The sequence below is a fragment of the Oratosquilla oratoria genome, unplaced genomic scaffold (genome assembly GCF_046742065.1).
Source record: "Oratosquilla oratoria isolate Oo_2021 unplaced genomic scaffold, ASM4674206v1 SCAFFOLD47, whole genome shotgun sequence".
NCBI lineage: Eukaryota > Metazoa > Arthropoda > Malacostraca > Stomatopoda > Squillidae > Oratosquilla > Oratosquilla oratoria.
The window spans coordinates 808412-823152 of NW_027467711.1; the positions used below are offsets into that span (position 1 = coordinate 808412).

Below are 14741 nucleotides of genomic sequence, written 5' to 3' on the forward strand. Positions count from 1 at the left end.
TACGTGTTAATGCACATACATGTGTACGTGCATGCATGTGTACGTGCATACACATACATGTGTACGTGCATACACATACATGTGTACGTGCATACACATACATGTGTACGTGCATACGAGTATACACATACATGTGTACGTCCATACGAGTATACACATACAGGTGTACGTCCATACGAGTATACACATACATGTGTACGTGCATACACATACATGTGTACGTGCATACACATACATGTGTACGAGTATACACATACAGGTGTACGTCCATACGAGTATACACATACATGTGTACGTCCATACGAGTATACACATACATGTGTACGTCCATACGAGTATACACATACAGGTGTACGTCCATACGAGTATACACATACAGGTGTACGTCCATACGAGTATACACATACAGGTGTACGTCCATACGAGTATACACATACATGTGTACGTCCATACGAGTATACACATACATGTGTACGTCCATACGAGTATACACATACATGTGTACGTACTTGCACGCACACACATAGATATATGCATACACGCATACCTTGGGTGTATATTTTACTATGCATGCTTATATACACATAAAATCTATCCATAGCTACACATGTTTATCTATCTACATCAACGAGTGCCACACGATATCACTCGTACAAGGATTTCGCCGCAGAGGGAGAGATACAAACAGACAAAAGTGTTAACTAGCCTAACATATATCCTATGCAGTTCAGAGAGAAAGTCTTAACTAGTCTAGGTAACTCAGGGTAAAAATAACTAGTCTAAGATATATCCTAAGCAAGGTCGTTTCTTCCCTAATAAGAATCAGCGAGCTCTCCTTACGAATCATGGATATATGTGTGTACGTACATGCATATCAACAAAAACGCTTTAACTAGTTCGTTCAAGGCATATCCTAGGTAATTGACATATAGAGTGAGAGAGAAAGTCTTAACTAGTGTAGGGAACTCAGAGAGACACACACACACACACACAAAAAAAAAAAAAAAAAAAAAAAAAAACACCCCCCCCACCACACCACGGAGACACACACACAAAAAAAAAAAAAAAAAAAAAAAAAAAAAAAAAAAAAAAAAAAAAAACAATCGTAACTAGTCTAGAACTTATTTTTAGGCAAGGCCGGCGCATCCCTAATAAGAATCACCGTGCTCTCTTTTGTAATCAAAATTTGGCCCTAAAGAGGGCCTAGTGAGTTAGTTGGTCGGTCGGCATGAGAATGAAGGCAGGTAAGGGTGGTTTGGATTGGGTTGGGTGGAGGGAGGGTGTGTGGCGTGTTGCCTGCCTGCCTGCCTTCCTTCCTCTCTTTCCCTTTCCTTTCCTTTCCCTGTGCTCTTCTGCTGCTGCCGACGACCCCCGCTGCGTACGTGCTCATGATCTAAGCACGCTCGCCACGGATCCTGCGAGCCAGCTGGATGTCCTTGGGCATGATGGTAACACGCTTAGCATGGATAGCGCACAGGTTGGTGTCCTCGAACAGACCGACCAGGTAAGCCTCTGAGGCTTCCTGCAGAGCCATCACGGCAGAGGACTGGAAGCGCAGGTCTGTCTTGAAGTCCTGGGCAATTTCACGCACCAGGCGCTGGAAGGGCAGCTTCCTGATCAGGAGCTCGGTGCTCTTCTGGTAGCGACGGATCTCACGGAGAGCCACGGTACCAGGGCGGTAACGATGGGGCTTCTTGACGCCTCCTGTGGCAGGAGCCGACTTGCGGGCGGCCTTGGTGGCTAGCTGCTTGCGAGGGGCCTTGCCTCCTGTCGACTTGCGAGCGGTCTGCTTCGTGCGCGCCATGGCTTGCTTTGCTTTGGTGCTGCAGTACAGTAAGTAATGTCGGCACTAGCCCAACTCTGCCCGCCACCACACCTCGGTCGTCTCGTAGCAGGCGCTCTCATTGGCTGAGAGGCGCGAGGGCCGTAGAGACGTCTGAGCCGCTAAAATGTTCACGTCCCGAGTGCTGCCTTTACCTTAAAGTGGACAAAATCACCTACAAGTCGACCACTTACACCAGCCATTACCAGTGGACCCCTTGGTCAGCACCGTTGGCCATGTCATGTAGGTGTCACATGCCGGTCATGGCACGACTCAAGGCGCCCACGAGGTCTCGACCCATGCGATGGCTACTTTCGGGTACGCACGGGACCCGCCGCCCGACGGCAACGAGAGAAAACGCCGAGTGACCGAGCCGTAGAGACGCGAGCGCCTCGTGCCTTCTGGACAGATTCAACACAAGCTTCATCATGACCGGTCGTGGCAAAGGAGGAAAGGGACTTGGAAAGGGAGGCGCCAAGCGCCACCGCAAGGTTCTCCGTGATAACATCCAGGGTATCACCAAGCCTGCCATCCGCCGTCTGGCACGACGTGGAGGAGTCAAGCGTATCTCTGGACTCATCTACGAAGAGACACGTGGAGTTCTCAAGGTCTTCCTCGAGAACGTTATCCGCGACGCTGTCACCTACACGGAACACGCCAAGAGGAAGACGGTCACTGCTATGGATGTCGTCTACGCCCTCAAACGCCAGGGCAGAACCCTCTACGGTTTCGGAGGTTAAATTAAGCCCAGGCAAGCAGGCAGGCAGGCAGGCAGGCAGACATGGGGAAACGCGTGCACGCGCGTGCTTCTCTTCTCCTCGTCCTCGGCCTCCTCTTATTATCTCCCACCAACGAACGGCTCCTTTAGGAGCCACATAACTTTACAAAAGAGATAGATAGACGATATAATTGCCTCACATTTACTACTATGCAGTTCATGGTTCACAATGAACCAACCATTTCAGTTACGTGCATATTTCATGGACCATCACAACCAGAGCGAAGGAAAGAAAAAAGATCCTACGCCTCTAGTAACGAGCTCCTTCTCCCTCCCATTTAGTTAAGTTACCATCTTACTCCTTGCGCTGTCTTCTTAGTTCACCGCTCACAAACAATCCCACAACTGTACAAGCCAATCAATCACCAATTGTGTAGTGGCGGTGGTGCAACAACACATTTCCACCAACCTGAATGAATGAAGAAAGGAGAGAGTGGTAGTACAATTTGGATGGAGCGCGTTTCAATTACTAGTATTTCTCTGCTGACAGTTGTGCGCTAGTCCAGTTCAGTTACGTGCATATTCCATGGCCAACTATCACAACGAGGGCAAAGTGCCTACGCCTCTATAGAGTACGTGCTCCTCTCCCTCCGATTTAGTTAGTTAGGCTCTTGGTCATTACGCTGTCTTCTTAATTCACCGCTCACAATTCCATAACTGTACAATCCAATCCAACCAATCGCAAATTGTGTAGTGGTGGTGCAAGAACACACTTCCACGAACATGGATTTCGTTAAGGAAGAAAAAAGGGGGTTGGTGGAGCGCGTTTCAATGACCACTATTTAGCTGCTAGTTCAGTTACGTGCATATTTCATGGCCAACTACCGCTGTACCATCCAATCAATCGCTAATTGTGTAGTAGTGGTGGTGCAAGAACACATTTCCACGAGCGTTAAGAAGGGAGAAGAAAGTGGTAATAGTATCACAATTTTGATGGAGCGCGTTTCAATGACCAGTATTTAGCTAGCTGCTAGCCCAGTTCAGTTACGTGCATATTTCATGGCCAACTACCGCTCACAATCCCATACCTGTGCAATCCAATCGATCGCCAATTGTGTAGTGGTGGTGAAAGAACACATTTCCACGAGCGTCAAGAAAGGAGAGAGAGAAGAAAGTGGTGGTAGTATCACAAATTTGATGGAGCGCGTTTCAATGACCAGTATTTAGCTAGCTGCTAGCCCAGTTCAGTTACGTGCATATTTCATGGCCAACTACCGCCCACAATCCCATACCTGTGCAATCCAATCGATCATCAACTGTGTAGTGGTGGCGAAAGAACACATTTCCACGAGCGTCAAGAAAGGAGAGAGAGAGAAGAAAGTGGTGGTAGTATCACAATTTTGATGGAGCGCGTTTCAATGACCAGTATTTTGCTAGCCCAGTTCAGTTACGCGCATATTTCATGGCTCACAACTGTACAATCCAATCAATCGCCAATTGTATAGTGGCGGAGGTGCAAGAACACATTTCCATGAACGTTAAGAAAGTGGTAGTAGTAGTAGTATCACCATTTTGATGCATGCGTACATACGAGTATACACATACATGTGTACGCACTTGCACGCAAACACATATATACATGCACATACATATATGCATACTTTCAATGACCAGTATTTAGCTAGCTAGCTGCTAGTCCGGTTCAGTTACGTGCATATTTCATGGCCAACTACAAAACACAATCCCATAACTGTACAACCCAATCAATCACCAATTGTGTGCAAAAACACATTTCCACGAACGTTAAGAAAGGAGAGAGAGAAGAAAGTGGTGCTAGTAGTAGTATCACAATTTTGATGGAGCGCCTTTCAATGACCAGAATTGATCAAGCTAGCTGCTAGTCCAGTTCAGTTACGTGCATATTTCATGGCCAACTACCACAACGAGGGCCAAGGCAAAGTGCCTACACCTCTAGTACGACATCCTTCTCCCTCCCACCCTCTCCCTCTGATTCAGTTGTTGGCCTGCTAGTCATTATGCTGTGTACTTAATTCACCGCTCGCATTTCCACGATTGCACAATCAATCGTCCAATGTGTGGTGGTGCAAGTACACACTTTCATGAGCATGGACTTTGCTAAAGAAGAAGTAAAAAGGTGGTAGTAGTAGCACCATTACAATCTTAATGGAGAGCCTTTCAAATACAGTACTTGTATGTACCTGCTGATACTTGTGCGCTAGTCCACTTCAATACTACCTACCTATCTAGCATTCCATCATCAAAATAATAGAAAATACCCATTGCTGCATCTTACGCTCAACTACAAAGGCGACCACATTGTGTCTAAAGACAAATAGATCAAAATGATGAGGCCAAATGTTGACTTCCTACTCATAGCACCCCTTAACCTTTCTCTTCAAATTGCCCCATATCTACAATGACATCTTCATTTCCATTCGCAACCGACTTGGATACCATTGTTACATTGGGTACTTGCTCATGTTATGCCCATGCCTCGCGAGTCAGGTTTCCATTTCATTGTATGCAACTGTACCTAATAGAGCGCCTTCAACCAAGTACTCACCTTTATTCTTTATGAAATGAAAAATATAATTATAGAACCGGGTTGGGTACTCGGTAACTGACAGACAGACAGACACCGCGGATATTGCTCTGTCACCACATCAGCCATTTCTTGTGCAACATTTGCGGGCAGTACGGTATGGCATCAACACACCCGCCAATAACACCTTCCTGTCTTACGGAAATGGCATCCATATTCTAAAATGTACTAGATTATTAGTAATGATCTGCCATACTGTAAATGTCTCATTCCTTTCTTTACTGCGCTTGGACTCAAGCGTGATCCTGCAAAACGGCCAATCTTCATAGATAGCTCAACACCAAGTCACAAAGCAGTCTTGCTACCCAATGGAAATAAATATCCGTCTTTGCCTCTTCCACACTCCGTACGCAAGAAAGAAAGGGAGGAAATAGGATAATGTCAAACAACTTCTTGACACAATAAATGAGGCAGGCTCAATTCAAGTGCCAACTTTCTGGTCATTGCAAGATGCCTGCTTAGCTTGCGACGAGGATACACAAAATATTCATCTTTCCTTTCCTTATGGGACAACTCAGCTAAAGATGACCATTACAAGAGAGTTCATTGGCCGGCCGGACACCCACGAGTGGTACTGCAGCTAGGAATGATAAATATTCTCACACAGCCTCGAGTACATTCCAACAAAGTCTTAATACACCCACTTCATAATTAAACTAGGAGGAGTAAAACACTTTGCCAAGGCCTTAGGCCTTACATTTTCGAGGGCAAGAACCCTTTCATGTTTCCAAAGCTATCTGAAGCTAGGATCAGGTTTCTTGAACGCCAAGTAAACGCAGAAAGAGCCATAGCGAAGGTTGGGAAAAAAAAAAAAAAAAAAACCTGCTTTGTCTGCATGTAGTTCCTGCATTCCTATCAAATCAAATCGCAAGGATCCTAATTGTAAACGACTGCTACCAAAGCTTATTGAGAACTTCTTCAACAAACTACCTTGTCAAAGGATTACAAAGGCGGAGCACGCCGACACGAGACCTTTTGCTCCATATCTAGGTCGGGTGCGAAAAAAAAAAAAAAAATCAATAATAATAATAATAAATGGCTAAAAATATATATATATGATAATGTAAATAAAAAAAAATGCATAGGTATAGTTAGGTAATAAACAAACAGGTAAATTGTAATAAATTGACATATAACTGAGAATCAAACATATTGACATATAAATGAGAAATGTGTATACATTGTGACGAATGTGGATAGGAGGTAAGGGAACACGGGCTGAGGGAAATATTTTTATTCCTTACTAGTTTCCTCTGAAGAAGCCTTTCAGGCGAAACTAGTCAGGAATAAAAATATTTCCCTCAGCCCGTGTTCCCTTACCTCCTATCCACATATAAATGAGAATCAAACATATTGACATATAAATGAGAATCAAACAGACAAATGATAACAAAACATATCAAATAAGTGATAATCATTACAGCATCTTCCTTAGGTGTTCATCTAAATGGTTCTTAAAACTTCCAACTGAACTACATTGCACTGCCTCTGCGGGAAGTTTATTCCATTCATTAACTACACGGTTGTCCAAGTTGTTTCTACCCACTTCCAAATTAAATCTATTTCCGGACAGTTAGAGACCATTGTTTCTTGTCTGACTCTCATTCAGTGTGGAAATTTTGCCAGTTCCCTTTAGAATCTTAAAGACCGGTTTCAAGTCGACGCTTTTTTAGGAATCGGTTTTGTGGTTCGCCCTTGTACTTTCTTCCAGTCTATCAATGTCTTTCATGACATACGGAAAAAGCATATTCCAAATGTGGACGAACTAATGATTGTTAATGGGTGATGAACTTTTGAAGTCAAAATATCGCGCAATCAGTCTTACAATCTTATTTGCTATCTCAGAGCCTGAAATACACTGCTTGGGTGATTTGAGGTCCTTACTGATAATTACGCCGAGACCTTTCTCACTATTCACTTTTGTTAACGAATTTCCAAATAACTCGTAACCGTACTTACTGTTATTTTCACCTATGTGCATTACCTTCCATTTACTTGTGTTCTATTTCTTTTCGGACCATTGCTGTAATCTATCTAAATCTTCTTGAATGTCTAATTTGTTTAAGTGACCATTTCCCGTCCCGTACAGTTTTGTATCATCAGCAAATTTGGAAACAATACATTTTAGTCCGTGGTCTATATCATTTATATATACTACTAGACAACCCGTGACCCGTTGGGTCGAATAAAATTCTAAATGATACCTTCTTAATAAGATGGTCAATAAAATCTTTATTAAGACAACGCTCTTATATTTACAACATTCTTTGTACAATTTGAATGATTTAAAACCACTTTAATATTTTCAATTTGTTTACCTCTACTCAGCCCAGCATATAATTGTCTATGCTGTACCATAATGCATCTTTCTTTCTGTCTACCAAAATATGCATTCATTCTGCTCTGGAAGTGTAGCTTCAGCCCATTGTTAACATGTCATATCACGATCTTTTTAAAGCAGGTTATTATTAGCTTAAGACTTACCAGTTTTGTGCGGTCCTCGTGCTCTCTCGAAGCAAAGTAAACTGGATACAGGCGTTCTCAAGAAATCAAATAGAGCCTCCTTAATTATGCTTCTGTTATGTCACGTCTCGTCACCCCACTCCCACTCATGATCATTATCGTTCAGGGAGGGAGTAGCGAGTAGCAACGTTTATCAACATAATCTTTATGATAGATATACTATGTCACTATCACCGTATAGTATAAATCACAGAAAATAAGTTTCTATATCAAATTGAGTACAATTTAGAGCTCTTACCCCTATTCAGTAGACGAAGGCAGTGACTGACTTGATTAGTTATAAGAAGTGAAATACAGAAGATTGTGACGCCATGTCGTCGTTGCTTGGAACACTACGCATCATGGTATCAGGCGAGTTTGTCTAAAACAATTTGGCTAACGTACAATTTCTCTAAAAGAAAAAAAAAAAAAAAAAAGTCTAAAACAATTGGTCAAAAATACAGTTTCTCTGGGAAAAAAAAAAAAAAAAAAAAATGGACAACAAACAATAAGATTTTCCCAATTTTAGACACTTCTTTCTTTACTCAAATCTGAATCGTTTACATTACCTGACCCGTGTATTTCCACCACCACACCACACCCCCCCTCCCATCCACCTCCTCCCACTTACCCGAGTTCCCATAGCTTTTAAAGGTGATCAATTTCTGATTTATGACTCGGGACCAGTTGAAAAGCGTATAATCATATTTGCAACACGTCGTCATTTGCAATCTTTATCACAAAGCAGTCATTGGTATGCCGATGGCACATTTAAAACTGTCCCTCTCCTGTTTCACCAGCTATATACCCTACATGGATTAAGAGAGAAACATTCGCTGCCCCTTGTGTTTGGATTATTACCGGACAAAACACAAGAAACATACATAACCTTTTTACAACAGATAAGGAACATTGAACCTTTATGTGCACCATTATCGATAACAATCGATTTCGAGAGAGCAATGATGAAAGCGTTTTTGAAAGAATTCCCCCCCCCCCCCCAAAAAAAAAAAAAACAACAGTGCAAAATGGCTGCTTCTCCCACTTTAGCAAATGTGTTTTACGAGTATTTCAAAATAATGGATTAAAACAAACATATGAAACAGATACCAGTTTTGCTTTACGGATGCGGATGCTACCAGCATTAGCATTTGTGCCAATAGCCACAGTGACAGATGCGTTTGAGTTATTGTGTGACAACAACACATTCCCGCATGAAGCACAAGAGGTCGTTGATTATTTTCAAGACACATGGATTGCAAGGCCTAACAGACGGAATAGTCGACGTCCACCTCTCTCTCTTTCGACATGATACGTGGAATATGTATTCTAGGGTGCTTGATGATTGACCTAAAACTAACAATTCCGTCCAAGGATGGCATCGTACATTTCAAACGCAAGCAGGTGCGCATCACCCCAATATATGGAGATTTATCAAATACTTGCAGAAAGAACAAAGTTTCAACGAGGTTCAGATTGAACACTATGTTGGTGGGGTAGAGCCAGAACCCACAAGGAAACGTTACCTAGGCACTGCAAAACGCATAAAAAGGCTTGTTCAGGCTTTCGATCCAAATAATATTATTGATTACGTCCAGGGGATTGCCCACAACCTTTCTTTCTAACTATGAAAGAAGTCTTTTTAGTAGATAGTATATTTTGATAAAGCTGTAATTGTGTTGATAAATCAAGAATGTCTTAATAAAGTTACATAGACACTTCGATCCAAATAATAGTATTGATTACATCCGGGGGGCTGGCCACAACCTTTCTTTTTAACTATAAAAGAACTCTTTTTAGTAGATGGTATATTTGAATAAAGCTGTAATTGTGTTGATAAATCTAATTTTTGTCTTAATAAAGTTTTATTGTCAATAAATTTTGAATGAAAACCAATGTGTACTTTATTAATACATTATAAATTAGATCTACCAATTTCTCAGTCTCTTTTCCTTACACAAACTGTATTTTAGACAAATTGTTTATAGATGAATTGTAATTTAGACAAATTGTTTACAGATGAATTGTACTTTAGACAAATTGATTTACACAAATTGTACTTTAGACAAATTGTTTTGGACAAACTCGCCTCGTCATATCTCCTCTTCTGATTGGCTGGTCCTCAGTCGTGACGACATATCTCTTCTGCTGCTGCTGCTGCTGCTTGGCTGGTCCTCAGTCGTGACGTCATATCACCTCTTCTGCTGCTTGGCTGGTCCTCAGTCGTGACGTCATATCTCTTCTTCTGATTGGCTGGGTGACGGTTTCAAGCAAGCAAGCAAGATGACAAAAACATGATCAGAATTTTATAAGTATATAGAAGTGGCCCGAGAACGGAACAACCCTGAGGAACTCCACTTGTAACATTTTTCCATCTAGAACCTTTTCAATTTAAAACAACTCTCTCTTTTCCATCATTCAGCCAATTACTAGTCCAACTCAATAGGATACCACTTATTCCGTGTGAAGCTAATTTAGTAAGTAGTCTCTCGTGGGGGACGGTATCAAAAGCTTTTCCAAAGTCTACATATATTAAGTCTATATATATATTGTTCCTTTTGTACTAATTCCAGATAACTGTGTTGTACAATTCCAGTAAGTTAGCTACGCAAGAACGTTTCCGTCTCAAACCATGCTGGCTATCATTTATAAAACGGTTACTTTCTAAATGATGTTCGATAGCATCTCTGATGATAGTTTCCATTATTCTTCCTACTATTCAAGTCAAACTTATAGGCCTATAGTTATTTGGTTTCTTTTTGTCACCTTCTTTCAATATGGGAGTAACGTTAGCTAGCTAGCTTCCATTCTCCGGATAGGATGGAAAATATTTGAAAATCATTTCTATTGCAACAACAATCTCATTTTTCATTTCATTTAAGATTCTTGGATGCCAACCGCCAGCCCATTGTTTTTTTTTACTTTGAGTTTCTCTATACACCTTTTAATTTTTTCTTTTGTTATACTTACCGTAGCCAGTAAGTTTACCCTAGGTTTCACTTATGGAGGTGCTTCGTTTACGAATACCGAGCTAAAATAATTGTTTAAAGTATTACACATTCCTTCATTTCAATGCTCAAGTTGACCGTCAGCAGATAATAGTGTACCAATGTGATTTCTAGCAACCTTTTTATCTCTAAAGTAACTATACAATTCCTTGGGATTCTCTTTGGATTTATCAGCAATATTCATTTCGTATTGTCGTTTTCTCTTTTTTAAATCTCTCTGTATTGATACATAACTTTCATAGTCATTGCATGCACCCGAACACTTATATTTCTTATAAGCCTGTCTCTTTTTAGCAATACTTTTGTTCACTTTCTTTGTCGAGCCACTTTGGGCGAGCCTGATATGGGGGACGTCTGTCCTTAATTAAAAGGAATGTAAGTATGAATCATCTTAGTCAGCGTATTTTCAAACATTTCCCACATCTGATCTACAGGTCTTTCGCTTAATTTGGCCTCCCAGTCTGTGAGCTGAAGCTCCTGACGTAGTCCTATCAACTGAGCTTTACTCAAATCGGGTATTTTAGAAACACAATATCCATTCTCAAAATATCAAAATGGTTAACAGGTATCCCCCCGACCCGGCTTCACGTCACAACAGATTGGGGGGTAGTGTTATTCATTTACTCCTTCCCTAGTCCCTCTTCCTTTGTAACAGGCCCCTTTTTAAATATAGCATCCACCTCCCACTTCTACTACCGAAGAGGGTTGATTGCAGTTAGCAGTCCAAGTACATAGGCTCGAGTATTCGGCTCCTATTTTTTTTTTTTGTCTTTTCCGACTGTGGTGTTACCTGTCATTTACACATGTGTTACTACTTTTCTCCGGCATTTGTTGTTGAACAATTTCTATGTGTGTGTGTGTGTGTGTGCGTGGGCATTTCTGATGCCAAAGAAAAGTGCCCGTTCAAGTTCCTCACAAAATGTTACTTGACCATATTTCTCATAACTAACTAATGTCTAGCGCCAAATAACATGCACCCATTCCATTTCCCTTCCTTGAGACACACAGCATCGTTCACCAGTTACTCTTCGTCTTTCTTATCTCTTACAGAGTGCATACGTCTACACACAACGCAGCTTACCCACGATAGCTATGCTATCCCCTATATATATATAAAACAAGATGGAGGCAGAACGAGCATGACAAAATTAATGCACAAACAGCTTGTTATTAACGACAGCCAGCCGCCAAAAAAAAAAAAAAAAAAAAAAAATAGAATGCACACACCATCAGTTAAGGTTAGTCCCCGCACTCAAACACACTTGTGAATAAAGTAGGAGATTTTTTTCTTTCTTTTTTTGTCCTTGACTTGCTATCATTTTCAACATCAATCTCACAGCCACTTGGCATTATATTCTCTCTCCTTTTCCCAGTTGTGGGTCTTTCAATCATGCCACACTTCTCCAAGTGACACAATACTCTCTCTAGAACCTACGGTCACTTCTGTTATTTCTTCTTCATATACTACAGCCTTGTCAAGTCATACGTTTCCTATTTGCATTGGCCTCATTAGTGTACCTGTCACCACTTCCCTTGTACTTTCTGCCACTGTACCCAAAACCCTCATTCCACAAGTCTTCTATACATATATGGATTTTTCCTTTCTATTTCCTCATGTCATGTTCAGAGTGCAGTTGGTTAGTTAGTTCATGGTGCAGGGCATTTCCTCCTCACCCTTCCCTGATAAGAACAGATAAAACACAGTACAAGTCAATTCATATTCAAACAAGAGAGAAAATGCATAATAGAAGGAATGGATCTCCTGCTGTCAAGGTGTGTATAAGCAATGCCCCATTTCAAACTAGTTCTACGCAGAACACACTGCTTTCAAAACATACTACAGAACACAGCTTTCATGGCAGACGAATCACAAAGAAGGTAGACGTAACTGCAGCTTGATCAAATCTGCAAAGGTACATATGGGACTCCACGAGCACAGCAGACAAGAATAGTAGTAGTAATATCAGGATCAATGGATAGAATTGACATTTGTATTAGATACATCTCTCTCTCTTTCTGAATGACATGTGGCTCCAAAAGGAGCCGGGTTGCCCAACCAAGTGTAACAACTTCAAGGAAGAAGAAAAAGTTTACTTGGAGGAGGTGTACTTGGTGACGGCCTTGGTGCCCTCAGACACGGCGTGCTTGGCCAGTTCACCAGGGAGTAGAAGCCTGACAGCAGTCTGAATCTCCCTGCTAGTGATTGTCGAGCGCTTGTTGTAGTGGGCAAGGCGGGAAGCCTCGGCAGCAATGCGCTCGAAAATGTCGTTCACGAACGAATTCATAATCGACATAGCTTTGGAGGAGATCCCGGTGTCAGGGTGAACTTGCTTCAGCACCTTGTAGATGTAGATGCTGTAGGACTCCTTCCTCCTTCGCTTCTTCTTCTTGTCTCCCTTGGAGATGGACTTCTGGGCCTTACCGGCCTTCTTGGCGGCCTTTCCGGACGTCTTGGGCGGCATGTTGCTTCTATGGCAAATGTCAGTGTAGTGCCGGAACGCGTTGAAAATTTGCTTATAAATCAGACATAGTGGGCAGCAGTAGTTGGCAAGAGCGGTCGCAGGCGAACAAGAACCCAATCCCTGCGTTCTGAATGGTCAATAGCCTCCCTCCGCCAACCGCTCTGAGCCGCTACCTGATCCTATATATATCAAGCTTTTCCCCAGCGACGCTTATATCCTCAACAACTTGCTCACCGTGTAGGACGGTCGGTTACCCTCGCTCACAACACAACTCATCATGTCTGGCCGTGGCAAAGGCGGAAAGGTTAAGGGAAAGTCAAAGTCTCGCTCAAGCAGGGCTGGTCTTCAGTTCCCCGTCGGTAGGATTCACAGACTCCTCCGCAAGGGCAACTACGCCGAGCGCGTTGGTGCTGGTGCCCCTGTCTATCTGGCAGCAGTCATGGAATACTTGGCTGCCGAGGTCCTCGAGTTGGCCGGCAATGCTGCCCGCGACAACAAGAAGACCCGTATCATCCCTCGCCATCTCCAGCTTGCCATCCGCAACGACGAGGAACTCAACAAGCTCCTCTCTGGCGTTACCATTGCCCAGGGTGGTGTCCTGCCTAACATCCAGGCAGTTCTCCTGCCCAAGAAGACAGAGAAGAAGTAAAGGCCCAAGCGACATCTTTAAACTTCTTCTTCGTGTCTTCTAATAACCGGCTCCTCTTGGAGCCACAGTCCTTTACAAGAGAGATAATTTGGTTCTTACTGACTGTCCATTCTTTTATTTCTTATTTTTCATCCTCTTCTTCCTTGTCAATCGCATCGCGTCTTGCCATTAGGTTTCCTCGTATGTAGCATGCATTAGCTCACTTGAATCAATGTAACCATGCGCCTGTACAGATGCAAGCATACCTGCCAACATAGATACATTCTCGCACCATCGCACGTTGTTCCTGTACAAACACGTATGCATCATTACGCACGCACACACACACACACACACACACACACACACACACACACACACACACACACACACACACACACACACACACACACACACACACACACACACACACCCGCCCGCACACACACACACACACACACACACACACACACACACACACACACACACACACACACACACACACACACACACACACACACGCACACACACACACACACACACACACACACACACACACACACACACACACACACACACACACACACACACACACACACACACACATTCTTACGTGTGTACGTCTGATGCGGTTCGTTTCCACATCATGATAATAGATTATCGTCCCAATTGTAGGAAGGAATCATTTAAACTTCCATACTGTTTTAGGACTCATTTTTTAAATCGGCCGTCAGCCATCACATCAATAATACTCGACCAATATACAAATGCTCTGTAAAGCGTATGCAAATATAACTATATACAAATCCATTTAGTAATATAATAGTGATGCTCGTATCAGATGTAATGTTTACAATATACGTTAATGGTGGGAATTGGTATATATATATTAATGCAGATTAACAATATTATGCACAATCAAAGAATTTCACTTAGGGGGGACTACAGCAGTTCTGGCGTGTTGCGAACAACAATGCA

General features: G+C 42.4%; 4 protein-coding genes across 4 annotated transcripts; 2 read left to right on the forward strand and 2 right to left on the reverse strand.

The window, feature by feature from the left end:
* Window positions 1-226: 226 nt before the first annotated feature.
* LOC143023400 (histone H3) lies at window positions 227-1818 on the reverse strand. The gene has a single exon (XM_076181922.1). It carries the CDS (start codon window positions 1802-1804, stop codon window positions 1394-1396), a length of 411 nt encoding a protein of 136 aa, XP_076038037.1. The 5' UTR covers window positions 1805-1818; the 3' UTR covers window positions 227-1393.
* Window positions 1819-2250: 432 nt separating this feature from the next.
* On the forward strand, window positions 2251-2682 carry LOC143023401 (histone H4). Its single transcript, XM_076181923.1, has one exon. It carries the CDS (start codon window positions 2251-2253, stop codon window positions 2560-2562), a length of 312 nt encoding a protein of 103 aa, XP_076038038.1. The 3' UTR covers window positions 2563-2682.
* A 10017-nt stretch (window positions 2683-12699) lies between these two features.
* On the reverse strand, window positions 12700-13290 carry LOC143023468 (histone H2B). The gene has a single exon (XM_076181991.1). It carries the CDS (start codon window positions 13133-13135, stop codon window positions 12764-12766), a length of 372 nt encoding a protein of 123 aa, XP_076038106.1. The 5' UTR covers window positions 13136-13290; the 3' UTR covers window positions 12700-12763.
* Window positions 13291-13301: 11 nt separating this feature from the next.
* Window positions 13302-14095, forward strand: LOC143023467 (histone H2A). The gene has a single exon (XM_076181989.1). It carries the CDS (start codon window positions 13413-13415, stop codon window positions 13782-13784), a length of 372 nt encoding a protein of 123 aa, XP_076038104.1. The 5' UTR covers window positions 13302-13412; the 3' UTR covers window positions 13785-14095.
* Window positions 14096-14741: the final 646 nt, after the last annotated feature.

What these genes read in the sequence shown, in the direction of transcription:
- LOC143023401 (XM_076181923.1), top strand. Translation starts at nt 2,251, where the DNA reads ATGACCGGTCGTGGCAAAGGAGGAAAGGGACTTGGAAAGGGAGGCGCC.
- LOC143023468 (XM_076181991.1), bottom strand. Translation starts at nt 13,135, where the DNA reads ATGCCGCCCAAGACGTCCGGAAAGGCCGCCAAGAAGGCCGGTAAGGCC.
- LOC143023467 (XM_076181989.1), top strand. Translation starts at nt 13,413, where the DNA reads ATGTCTGGCCGTGGCAAAGGCGGAAAGGTTAAGGGAAAGTCAAAGTCT.
- LOC143023400 (XM_076181922.1), bottom strand. Translation starts at nt 1,804, where the DNA reads ATGGCGCGCACGAAGCAGACCGCTCGCAAGTCGACAGGAGGCAAGGCC.